The sequence below is a fragment of the Pelobates fuscus genome, chromosome 4 (genome assembly GCF_036172605.1).
Source record: "Pelobates fuscus isolate aPelFus1 chromosome 4, aPelFus1.pri, whole genome shotgun sequence".
Taxonomy (NCBI): domain Eukaryota; kingdom Metazoa; phylum Chordata; class Amphibia; order Anura; family Pelobatidae; genus Pelobates; species Pelobates fuscus.
The window spans coordinates 87,697,136-87,710,109 of NC_086320.1; the positions used below are offsets into that span (position 1 = coordinate 87,697,136).

General features: G+C 37.5%; 1 protein-coding gene across 1 annotated transcript in view; it reads right to left on the reverse strand.

Moving 5' to 3' along the window:
* Nucleotides 1–4,292: 4,292 nt before the first annotated feature.
* CHD7 (chromodomain helicase DNA binding protein 7) overlaps nucleotides 4,293–12,974 on the reverse strand; it is a 102,744-nt gene continuing 94,062 nt past the window's right edge. Inside the window, exons 33-39 of the mRNA XM_063451369.1 lie at nucleotides 11,601–11,761; nucleotides 10,325–10,552; nucleotides 9,451–9,891; nucleotides 8,799–9,020; nucleotides 7,779–7,919; nucleotides 6,600–6,704; nucleotides 4,293–6,198 (exon numbers count right to left, since the gene is read on the reverse strand). Coding sequence (XP_063307439.1) covers nucleotides 5,320–6,198; nucleotides 6,600–6,704; nucleotides 7,779–7,919; nucleotides 8,799–9,020; nucleotides 9,451–9,891; nucleotides 10,325–10,552; nucleotides 11,601–11,761 — 2,177 coding nt within the window. The 3' untranslated portion in view covers nucleotides 4,293–5,319. The remainder of the gene's footprint in view (nucleotides 6,199–6,599; nucleotides 6,705–7,778; nucleotides 7,920–8,798; nucleotides 9,021–9,450; nucleotides 9,892–10,324; nucleotides 10,553–11,600; nucleotides 11,762–12,974) is intronic.

A 12,974-nucleotide genomic window follows, 5' to 3' on the forward strand; every position in this document is an offset into this window, starting at 1 on the left:
CATTTGTCAAAACAGTTTACACAACCAAATTCAATGTAGATAATTTCCATGAGCTAGAGTATATCAAGCACATGTGCAGGGTAACTAAAAGGTGCCCTAAACTTGTTTCAGAACATTCAAACTGCATATGACTTTGGAAGACACATGGCACTTCTGACCAAAGAGTTACCACAGATAGCTGTTATCACAAAGCCAGTTTAAGCCAGAAAATGTATGTATTTGTTCAATACAAAATAAAACCATACAGAGGCTAGATTATATGTAATCTTTTGTATCCAATAAAAAAAGAAATGACAGTTGTCCTTTAAGAACACAATTTCATCTATTAGTGCTATAGGAAAGTGAAGATTGGTTCAGTCAAATACTAGACACAAAAGAGGTAACAATAACTTGTCCACTAATTTTGGAATGTTGGGTTGTGAGCCTAGCTCCATTGGAGAAAGAAAATTGTATTTTCTATGTATTGTAAAACCTTTTGTTCATAGTAAAAGTGGCAGTACTTCCCAAGTGGGTAGCTACCTCTCATTTCCGCAGCTGGAGAGTTATTTACTGATGCAAATCAAACCAAGAAGAATATATAAATCTTTAACGCCACATGAAGGCATTGGTGAACCCAATCCAGAAAACAAATCACAAATATTTGCCAAAATGGAAAATTATGTAGGAAATAAGGTAAGGAAAATACACTGTTATTTTGTTTAAAAGTAATCCCCACCCACCCACCCACCTTCACCCCTCCTCCGCCACATAAAAAGCTAAATCAAGTTAAATAATTGGTTTAAAACCAGAACTAGGTCTTTACAACTGCTTGCAGCACCTACAGCCTGAAGGTACATTCTTTTAGAAGCAAACATCCAATCTATAGTGTATGCTGAAGGTGTGGAACAAAGGTGACAGCTTTGTAAATTTGATCAGGTAAAGTGAGAGTATCAGTGGTCCTATGTGTTGCCAAGGTCCTTATGGAATGTGCATATAGGTTTTCAAAGGATCTTGATCTAAAGAAATGCCATCTTGTTTAATTGCCTCCCTGACCCAGCAGGCTAAGGTTGCTTTAGAGAAGAAATACAATTTAGGCACTTAAGGAATGTGTGCACAAGTATCTGTTCCTTTAAAACAAACCACTATAGAATTGACTCAATCTGTATAAGTGAAAGTATATGAAAACACAATCTTTCACTCTTGGTGGAAAAGTCTAGAGCAGGAGTTTCCAGGCTTCCAGTAATAATTGAGATTTCTTTATCATCCAAACTGACTACCCCAAGTACTCCCTCTCAGAAACCAATCTGAACTTTACTTTGGATGATCTATGGAAGGATATGAAGTTCCCAATAAACTCCTCTGAACAGTCTGAGAAGGGGGTAAACCAGAGCCACCTGTCCATAAGGCAAGATTTCTATGATAGAGGCTCCATTTCCCTGAAGACTTCCTCAATCAGAGCAAATCAGAAGAAAGACACAAGCCAGCAGGTAAGTTCAAGGAACAGAGAAGTGGCCAGATGATCTGTACAATCCATCAGAAAATAAATTCCTTATCAATGCAGACTGTGAACCGTGTTTTATATCTTATGGATAAAATTGTCCATTGTTTCTGAAGAATTTGTTAGACATTTAGGTGAACAGTAAAAGCTTTACATTTGTTGAATCTAACGGCAGCTGTCATTTCCTTCAGCAGTCTATGAATATTCTGTTATTGAAATGATCTGGATCGTCTGGTGAGGATTTTCTTCAAGAAAAATCTGAGTCAGAGCTGGTCTCAGGAACTGGATTTTTGCGCTTCTTAAACCCTGACAATCTGAATTTGCCAAGTAAAATATAAAATCAGCAGATTTCTGGTTATCATGAAGTTCGAGTATGAACAGACATTTTATTCATTTAGTCTGAACCTGCAGACTCTAATACAAAAATGAAGTTTAAACCATCCAGGAGTGGTTGAGTACAGCCTACACACAAAAAGTGTTCCTTCCACTATATTTAAAAAAAAACATGGAACTAAAACTTGCCTGAAAGTTATAAAATACAGGAATACCTCAGTAATAGTGCTTGAAGACTGAAAATGTAAGCACTAGAACTAAAATGACTTAAAAGTAGTCTATAGGAACCCAGACCACTTCATCTTAATGGAGCGGTATAAGCGCAAGGTCCCTGTAGGTTTAACCCTACAACAGACAGCACAGATCATTGGGGAATGCAATACCCCCTACCAACCAAATTATTTATAATTCCGTAGATTTGAACAATAGGGGAAATAACAGGCAAGTATTTGGAACATGATGAGCTGGGCGCAAAGGAACTTTGATGGCCCAGGTCAAATGAGCCTCCAACCTGTTTTTTCAATACAATAAGAAAAAGAAAACTAGTATCTATGAGCCTGAGACACAGTCAAAGAGGATATCTTGGATATAGTTGCTCCTCAATGGCTGGGGGGGGGGGGAGGGGGGGGGGGGGAGGAGAGATGTCTGTGGACCGTGCAGAAAAGTAGAAACAAAAAACACAACAAGGGTATTACTGCACCATCTTCATTACCAGTTAAGTCGCCCTTCATCTGTACTTTACTCAATGCTGGAGGGGTTAAAATCCAGTGTTGTACCAATTTTATGTTTTTGAAACAAGCCACACAGCCTATGGAGAGGCAACAGTTCCTTTCTAACAGTTAACCCAAATAAAACAGCACTCTTTGTTAATTTGGAGGAGATGGATCATCTATGTTCATGCCAATCAAGAGGATAAACCTTGAGTAAATGTTTTTTTTTTTTTGTTTTTTTTTTTATGAAAAAGTTTTGTTTTGCCTGCATAGCTTAATATTTAACAGTGCAGATGTGGAAGTGTCACTTCATTACTTCAAGTTTGGTTTCTCAACAACATTCTTTATAGCGTGCAATGCAGCTAGTCACCAAGAGCATTAGCCACGTTTTTGCATTTTCTCTATTGATATATTTGAATATCCATGTCTGTTACAGTGTGTTTGGGACAAAAGTATATTTTGTTTAGTCTGAGGAGTTTGAAACATTTGTTGCTATTAAACAATCCCACTGCTAGAAATAGGACCAAGAGAATGTTCATATCAAATGGAAAAAAACAGCATTTGAAGAGCAGATACAATATCTATTAATGTGGCAATATTCCGTCTCTCATTGGAGTAAAAAAAAAAAAAAAAAACACTACACATCCTGGCTGTTCTGAAAACAGTGCTGTCGTCATGCAGGATGCAAGCTCTCTATGTCACTAAGTAAAGGACCAATATCATCACCATACAAATATCAGGAATAAAGAAAGTGCTTTAAATAACATGACGTTAGTGTTTTACATTGAGGATTACAATTACTAATCCAGAACAGGTCCCTCAAACATAAATAAATAAAAATGTACTGTTCATTTTCTACATGTCGATAAAAATGTATTCTACGCTATTTAAAGAGGCTATTCTTATATTACGGCTACATATACATACAGTGTATTCTAGCTTAGAATTAGAAGTGTAACAAAAGCTAAATTTATGGGGGGGGAGGGGGGGGGGAAAGGTTAAGCTAGAAAAGGAAAAATACATATATTCTCATCATTTACGTACATTTCACAACACCAGTGTGAATTACGTCAGCCTGAGAAAATAAAACATAAGGGCTTTCGTTACGCTAGCTTTGGAGCAAGGTCACTACTAAATTGAATGACTCTAACTGCATTACACACCATTTAAAAAAAAAAAAAGTCAAAGGTCAGTGAAGGATAAAAATCGATAGTTCTGTCAGAAAGCTTCTTGTGTCCGAAAACTGGGTCAGTTTTCATTTCATGTGTATTTGGCACAGTTGGCTGGCAACAGGAGCTATAACAGTCTACAGAATAGCAGTGAGCCTGTCTCGTCGACACCATCTCATTGTCTTTAACCATTAACCACAGATAAATGACCTACATATTGTGCCTATTACAGCCTTGTTTTTCTTTTGCCCCTTGGTTGCTAAGAGCTCCATATCTCTCTGTGCAGACCTTTTTGTTTTTCGAGGCACTCTGAGGTTTGTGAGGCCCGTGTGAGTGAATAAAGTCTTTGTCTATGAAGAATGATTCTCATGTCTACCATCCTCTCAGTTTTACCCTCCCCCTTTGCTGTATATACAGGCAAAATAAAAAAAAGCATTTCCCTTTTAATACCAAGCACCAACGCAGTACGAGATTTTCAAGAAAATATACAAAAGGCCATAATACTGTATTTGCTTCTATTGTGAATACAAAATATAAAGTGGTATACACCAATTCGGATTTGGTTTCCCTAGACAAATCTACATTCTCTAATTACATCACTGCTTCTCATGGATCACTTTTATTAAAAGCATCATTACTACGGTTGGCAGCAATTTACAGTTTATCTTACATGATAGCAGTTTCTGGAAAAAAAAAGGAAAAAACATCACAAAAGAAAAAAAAAAAGGAAAAAAAATACATTTACAAAGTCATGTCTGTAAACTTCAAGGCTAGTTTAGTTGAGGTAATGCTGTTTAGCTTTGTGGCTAAAGTAACAAAGTCCTTTAATTTAAAATAAAAACAAAAAAAGAAAGAGAAAGAAAGAAAATGAGAAAAAGGGGAAAAAAGGTACCTGATTTTAAATTTTATGCTTATACCAGTGCATTATAAAATCATGAGACGATTCAACTGTAGTATTGTCCTGTAACAACCTTTGCAGTATGGGTGTTTTGAAAAAGGTTCTCTTCACATTCAAAAGCTGCCTTTTATTGCTGGGTCTCAAGACAGAGACATTTTCTTCTACTATGGAGATTGTCTGCAAGTGTTTGCGTTTTGTGAAACCCCCATATACAGTCAAAAAAACAAAACATGTAGTTATGATATGTATTTGTAAAAATTCATCTTGACCTTCACAGCAAAGGAAAAAAAAAAAAAAGATAAATAACTTCATAATTCCTTAAGCAGCTTTTCCTTCTATTTGCACCATGATTACAAAACAAAAACACGCTGCTTTCATAATACCAATGGTAAAATAACAAAAAAAAAAATAAGTAAAATAAAATTAAAGAACACTAGCAGAGCATTATGTAAATTTCCTTGAAAAAAAAAACCAAAAACAAAACAAAACACAATATTTGTCTTTGAATCTTCATCTCGCTCCAGGAATAATAAATAATGCACTGCACAATACTTAATGACCAAAATACCTTTTTGACACGTACGTGTGACATGACTTGGACTTTTTTTTTTTTTTGCTACACTATTTTACAGAACAGCTTATAAAAACTAGGTATGGACATTTACTGTGAGTGTAAACAGTAGGACTACCACTTGTCAAAAGTTTAGAACACTTTAACTGTAACTGAGATCATTATTCATCATTTTCATTGTTGTCTACATCATCCCCCTCAGCAGGTGAGTCCAGTTCTTCTCCGTGTGCTATTTCATCTTCCAAAACGGATGAATCTGCGGTTTTGTCCAGACTCTCCTCGGCATCGCTAGCTTCCTGATGCTCAACATCCGATTTGTCGGTAGTCTTTTCTTCACTAGAGCTCACAGCAGTCTGAAGTCCAGCTAGTGATGGGAAACCAGGCAGTGTCAATCCTCCTAGCCCTGGAGGTAGGAACATAGATGGGTAGAACAGGCCTGGAGCCATAGTGGACAGTAGGAAAGGACTGAATGCCAGAGGATTTGTGGACAATCCAGCTGTGGTAGTAGCAGCACCAACAGATCCAGAGTCAGTAGCAGAAACAGTGTTTGTAGTTTTCTCAGAGTCATTAGCATCCTCTTCAGTTTCAGTCTTCTTCTCATCTGAAGTGCCACCTTCAGTTTCTCCTTGACTGGGAGCTGTAGTGGAATTTCCACTGCTAGTTGCCAATGGGTTATTTAAAAGTCCACCAAGCCCGAACATGTTGGGCAATCCAGCCATGCCTGGGAGCATTAAAGGCAACATGGCAGCGGGATTTTTAGAATCCCCTCCGGCAGCAAGACCAGGAGGGAACCCCATGAGACCAGCAAGCTGGAGAGATTGCAAATTCTGAAGATTCTGAAGGCTTGCAAGATCCATTCCAGCAAATAAACTATTCATCAGAAGTGGGTTGATTCCAGATGTGGAAGCCGCAGCAGCAGCAGCTGCCGCAGCTGCTTTGGCAATTTCACTTTTTGGCCTTCTTCCTCTCCGGCTAGCTCCCTCTTCCCTCACTACAGGTCCAGTGAGAAGACGATCAAACATAGATTCTGGAACAAAACCCTGAAAAAAGGCAAGATAACTCTTAGATGACATGTGCCTTTTTTTACACCTACAAAATTACCAAACTAGTATAACCAAAGTGTGAGATCGAAGCAGCATTACAGAATAACTAAATACGCACTCATAAGGATCATGCTAAACTATGGTCACATTGTTTAGCCTAGGGAATTTGGAATATCCAATTTCTCAGGGTCATATTTTATCCTATTACGTTGTGGACAGTATGCCCAAACTTCAAAGTTTAAATGCAAGAAAAGCAAAAAGACTGAGTATGAACAAACAGTACCCACATACTGATCTGCATTCTTCACACAAAGAAACAAACAAAAAAAAAAAAAAACCCAAACACCAATACTTTAACTCCCAAGAAACCAAATGTTTAGAAACCCGTGTCTACTTACAGATTGTTTAACTATGTCTGTCCAATCCGGAGCAACTGCAAACTCTGGGTTTTCTTCCAACCACCTTGGAAGGTCCCTCATTGGAGGTGCCATGGCCCCTCCCATCTGCAACAAAGTCAAGATTGAAAAAAAAAAAATAAGTGGACCAATAGGAAATGTTTTGAAAATTCTTTAATGAAAACTTGTGACAATGGTAAATAAAGAGGTTACTGCGTGATAGAGAATGTGCCAAACAAGAATGAATAAGGGTCTTTTTCATACAATGGCAAAGCCATCTCTATTAAACTATTTGGCCCAGTTTTCATGGTTAGAGAAACTACTTGCTTACAATTTTTAGCCATAAGATGGATTGCAACTCCTATTAAGAATTGGTCCACTCCCTACACGGCCCCAACAACTCGGAAGAACGCTAAATCCGCATTGAAACTAAATCTATATTTGTTACTCCGATATACGATGCCGTAATGTATGGACCCTCTAACCCCCTTTTCCCTTTTCTCATTCTGTATCCCACCCTGAATGCCAAAATTCTACAAATAAAGAATTAAAAAAAAAAAAAAGAATTGGTCCACTGTTCACAGCATGAAAAGTCTGAGGACAACAACTGGGATACCAACAATGTCACTTAATCTCCCTTGGTCCAAACCTGGATTATGCTGCAGAAGTTCCTAGCTAATGACTCGTTTGTCATTGATGGTCTAAGCTGTTTTTCAAAGCAATGAGCAATATTTGATCTGTTGAGGTCCAGTTTAACCCCTTAAGGACACATGACATGTGTGACATGTCATGATTCCCTTTTATTCCAGAAGTTTGGTCCTTAAGGGGTTAAAAGATGGGAGTTGGTTTTCAGGAAAACCACATGCACTTATGACTGTTCAAATAAATGTAGTGTTAAATAGAACGATAAATATACTCTTTAAAAATTACTTTACAATGAAGAGCATATTTTCCTAAACATACCAGTTACATAAGCCAGATTTCAGATATTAGTATGTGTTTATTGAGAAAGTAAAGACTCTATAACTACTTGACCAAGTTCTAAATTAGGAAAGCATGCAATATTCAAGAGCTCTAGAGCAGAGGTTTGGTGACAGACTAGATCACACACCAACTGACATTACAAGATTAAGTATTTAGAAAAATATAAATGTAGCCCAAAACACGTTCTTAAAAGGTTACCTTTTTTCCATTCCTTTTGTTCACAACAGGCACTCTTTCATCTCCCGTTAAAGTGTTAATATCCAATTTGTTTGGATTCCGACAGCGATGACGCTTCTGCTTAGGCTTTTGAAAGGGGGAGAACAACATATCTGCGCTCTTCTGGGAGAAACAAGAATATTTAGAATGTTTAAACCAAAAAGTACGAGAAGCACTTAAAATCTCTGGCATGCCTGTGGGGTTTTCACCAAGTACTGAAATGTAGATTTCTAAAACCTAATGGCAAATGTCAGGCTAAAATAGCCAAACTGTAACCCTGTAAGAGCATGAGAATAGCCAAGACTTTTTTTTTTTTTTTTTTTTTTTTAAGGAAATAAAACACCTCAACCTGCATTATAAATGCATGTCTGTTCTTTCCAGCAACAGTGTCTTGTACCTAGACCAGGGGTAGGCACTCCATAACCTTTAGCACTCCCGTGTTGTGGACAATCTCCCATAATACTTACAGTCATAAAGCATTGTGGGGACATGTAGTCCACAACATCTGGATTGCTGAAGGTACCACTGACCTAGAGTGAAAAACAGATGCTGGATATTTTATTTAATATATCTGTAAATCTGTCTCGCATTGTATAGTTTAAAATTAAGCACCGAGCCAAACTGGAAACACATAATAGATGAGAAAGTGGTTTTAATAATAGAAGTTGGGGGATTTCCCTATGCATTACCCCCTATCCCACTTCCCTTATTTAGAGAGAAAAAATTAAGGAGGGTGTTAATATACTGCTACTAACGAGACCCATGTCTGGAGTAGCCAAGTGAAAATGAGTGCAATGGAAAAAACAGGATTTTGTCAGAATAGCTTTCCAGCGTGTTTCCATTATGTATGCTGGGTTAGAACAATTATTTAAAAAAAAAAAAAAAAAGCTAAAATTTTAAAAAAAATAAAGGACTTTGGGACTTTAAGCAACAATGCTTTCAGTAAAACAGCTGCATTCTAATCTCACACAGGGAAATAGAACTGGAAGTGTGAATACTTACTGGTACATAACTTGGCATATCAACAGTGTATGTAGGATGCAACTTCAACCATTCAACTAAATCTTTGTTTTTGGGTGCATCCTCTCCCACTAGTCTGGTCCCATCTTCCAAGTTAATAACAGGGATTCGGCTCTCTGGTTCTAACTGGGCCGGTGATGGAATGTTTCTGTTTGGTGGAGTGTCCATGTCTTCATCATATGCTTTGGTCACATCAGCATCGTCCTGTAAAAAAAAAAAAATTAGACAATTTAAACAGAATGACTCAAGCAAATTTGAAACAAAATAAAAAGGTTTTGTAAGCCCTTTCATGGTTTATAGCAGATACGTCGGGAACTACAGGAATAAGTCTTCAGTATTGGTGGTTTGTGATACTGGAGGATTGCATGTGACCCCAAAAAAATGTGAAAACATTTTAAAAATAAACTATCCAATTCTTTCAGTCTAATGTTCCGGTTTAACATTTAGTACCCCATTCATGGTAAAAAAAAAAAAAAAAAAAATATGATGTTAATTCAGAGTTGATATATGCAAGTCAGGTGTGGCCATAAATGTGTATTTTACAACTTCATGATGTCAAATACCATGATTTTCTGCAATGTGAAGTAATGCGTTTTAGGCAACTCTATTTTAAGTGATTGTACGTTTTTCTTACCGCAGACAACGATGTCCTTTTGTTGCTCATAAACAAAAGGTCAAGTCCTTCTACATTTTTCCTTCTCCCTCGTCTCCTTTTCATAGGAGGCTCACCATCAATTATTGAACCATTGAGCAGATGCCTTGGTGTGCAAGAAAGACCTGCCTGTAGTCGCTCCATTTGAGTTTTAAAGGCATCAGAAACAGGGGTGGAGGAATTAGGCAAAATAAACTTAGTAGAGAGCGATGCAAAATTTGAGGTAGAACTTGTTGCCTCTCTAGAGGCATTTGATAAATCCACAACTTTTTCTTGTCCATTTTCAGACCCTATTTGAGATCCTCTCAGCTGAGCCACCATCTCCATCAAATTCCTTCTTTTTGCAGCTCGTTCTGCCTCAACCTCAATTTTCCTTCTCCTTCTTCTGCGTTGACGTGGCACAGACAAGCTCAGTGTAGTATCCTGCAGTCAACAAGTAGTATTTTTTTAGTTTTTAAGTTTAGCACGTTATTTATTCAATGTAAGAATAATGATCTGTTTCCGTGACCTTTGATCACCAATACAGACATCACATATCTTTGTGTTAAATCATATTTACAAAAATAATGAATAATGTAGAATAATAACCAAAATACAATGCTCAAAGCTCTGGTTGCAAGGACTGTTGAGGGCTTTCGCAATCTGGCAAAAATTTAATCACTCCATATTCATTAATAGCATGAATAGTTTGAACAAAAGTAAAAAGATAGGGCACAGTATAAAGTAGATACTGTATGACACTAATGAAAGCAAATGTTAAAATCCTCATTAATAAAAAGGCATGCTCAAATTGCATAAAGAACATGTTTAACAAAAAAAAAAAAAAAACTAAGCACATAATTGGAAGCCAACATGCCTGGGAAAGTTGTGGTGAAGCAGTGAGGTCTTCACTTCCACTAAAACTGCCCTGGGCCACCATGGAGAGTTCAGCAAAGCTTCTTTTCGGCAGGGGGCTCTCCACAGCAGTTGGTGTGTACCCAGGGAGGAGCCCCGGGAACTCAAACATCTGGCGTCTGTTTACTGGCCATTTTCCTTTCAGTATAGCTTCACAGATGTTGTCTAAGCGGTTGATCATTACACGATCCTGTATTAAAAATAGGGGATAAAATTATTTAGGATCAAATGTAAGAAAAAAATACAATTGAACAAGAATCCCCTCCACAGCCCACCCCAAAAAAAAAGATGCAATTGAAGCAGTAAAGCACTTTTACATATTCCACTTTCTGCACTAAACAGAACCCTATTGAATACAAAGACTCTAAAGCCTGGAAGTTTGAGAAACAATGGCAATACAAGCTGGAAGGGGAGGGGAGGGGGTCCTGGGCAAAATCTACTCTGCAGAGTTTGCCTATACACAGCTACCCACTGTTACAGGCTCTGGTGCATTGTCTACCATTATAATCGACTGAAAGACAAAGAAACATCTGCCTTCCAGCGTCTACTATACTCAATAGTTAGAGCCAATAGGCCAAGTTTACACTCAGCCTTAGCAAGTGATTGCTCATTAATGTCACTATTAATAAAGTTCAGCATTATACAACTTAACCACGTCTAATGAATGTCAATACTCATTCAACATGCTCTGTCACTTAATCTGCTGTGAAGCCAAGGCATTAGGTTAATATATATATATATATATATATATATATATATATATATATATATATATATATATATATATATATATATATATATATATAACCGATACAAACACACTAATTGAATGCACCCTAATACAAGGTTAAACGACTTTTGGAGTAAAACTGTACAAATCTTACAATCCCCCCAATTCTATAAGATGTGTATTTTTTTTTTCTTTTGCTTTCTAAAAAAACATCATGGTCCCCTCCCCCAAATACAAAAAAACAAAAAAAACAGTTAGTGCTCACAACCAGATCACAACAGCTGCTGTAAACCGCCTCCTTTCCACAGGAATAAGCCTATTAGTGTTCTGTTTTTATAACCAGATGGCCATGTCATGGTAATTAGGGAGCTTTTTAGCCTCTTTATTATAAACTAAAACATACGGAGTAGTCATCGGATTCTTCAGAGTTTCTTTAAAAACATTTTTTTTGTTTTGTTTCATTTGTCTCAAATCTGCAGTCAGGTGATATGCAAGTGATTCAACGCACCTTGGGCCAAAAAGAGAAGGAAAATGTCCTCTCACGAAGCATGTGAAGTCCAGATGGATCACCATCCTCGAGATAGAACCCATCCCGAGTTTCATCCCTTGCTGTGCTCAAAGAAGCATTGCTTTCTTCATCAAAGTTCTTATCTTGAGAGGCTATACCAACTGCATTGAGAGGGGAAAAAATGAAAAAATATGAATAAAACAGTGTCACGGCAGCATTTATTTTTTAATCTAGGAACTATTCCACAACTATTGGAAATTTGTTACATCAGAGGTCATTTTTGAGTCCGGCCTCTCTATCAATACAGGAATGAATCCACTGATCTACATGCATATAATAAAGCAGGGATTGTCAAACTATACCATGGGTTGGTATGATCGATCACTGTATTAATACATATCCAAGCACATTGATATAAATCAGCCACTTATATGCTGGGGTGAGGGCTATGTCTACCGCATTGTATACAAGTATCTGATGCTGTATCTACAGGAGTCTATGAATTTATACAGGTCCCATCTCAATCGTATCAACACTCGCCCACACATATAGGTTTGCCTGCATTCTAAGGCACATGCTGATGTCACACATACAAATGGTATGTATGCCTACATGTACATACACACAGATAGGATGTCACAGCTACATGTTACATGCAGACAGGTGGTCATTTGCATATTGTCTATGTAAGTTTATGCATTTGTGCGTGGGCAATGCCAATGTGAGTGCATGTGTTTGTCTATCACGCTATAGAGTATCTGTGCGCATTTCCTCTGTACGGAGAATAAATGTGGCAGCATTTTTGTGTATACACGGTTAGTGTGCACATGGCAGTATATGTGGCCACATACAAACAGTATGTCCCCAATTTTAGGAAAATGCTTGGTGATTCTACATGTATTCTGGCTGCCAGTATAACACTGTAACCAAATTGCAATATACGAGTAAGCTCTGGACTTGTAGATTATGATCAACTATTTGCTACCTCAGTAATAAAAAATGCATTAATACTTTAACTGCCATAATCAGTACAAATTTGCAGGTTCACATAGATATTCTCGGGGTGTGACAAGAAGTGTTCATTTTGACTCCAATCTTCGGATTAATGGTCAGATTTGGAGAGTCACAAAAGTCTGAAGCAGATTGGTTTATATTCAGTGTGTCTCCACCGAATTTTTTTTTTTTGTTCTCTCGGTTTGTCACAAGACGTTTCAGCCACCCTAGAGGTAGAGTTGGAAAATCGAACTCCCAATTCATTCAAAGTTGTGTGAACCACGGAAAAGTGAGAACACGTGACCACACCGGAGACTGTATGCAGTCAAAAAACTGAACCCTGTTCTGATTAGACAACTGAATCTACCAATCCTCCCAGTT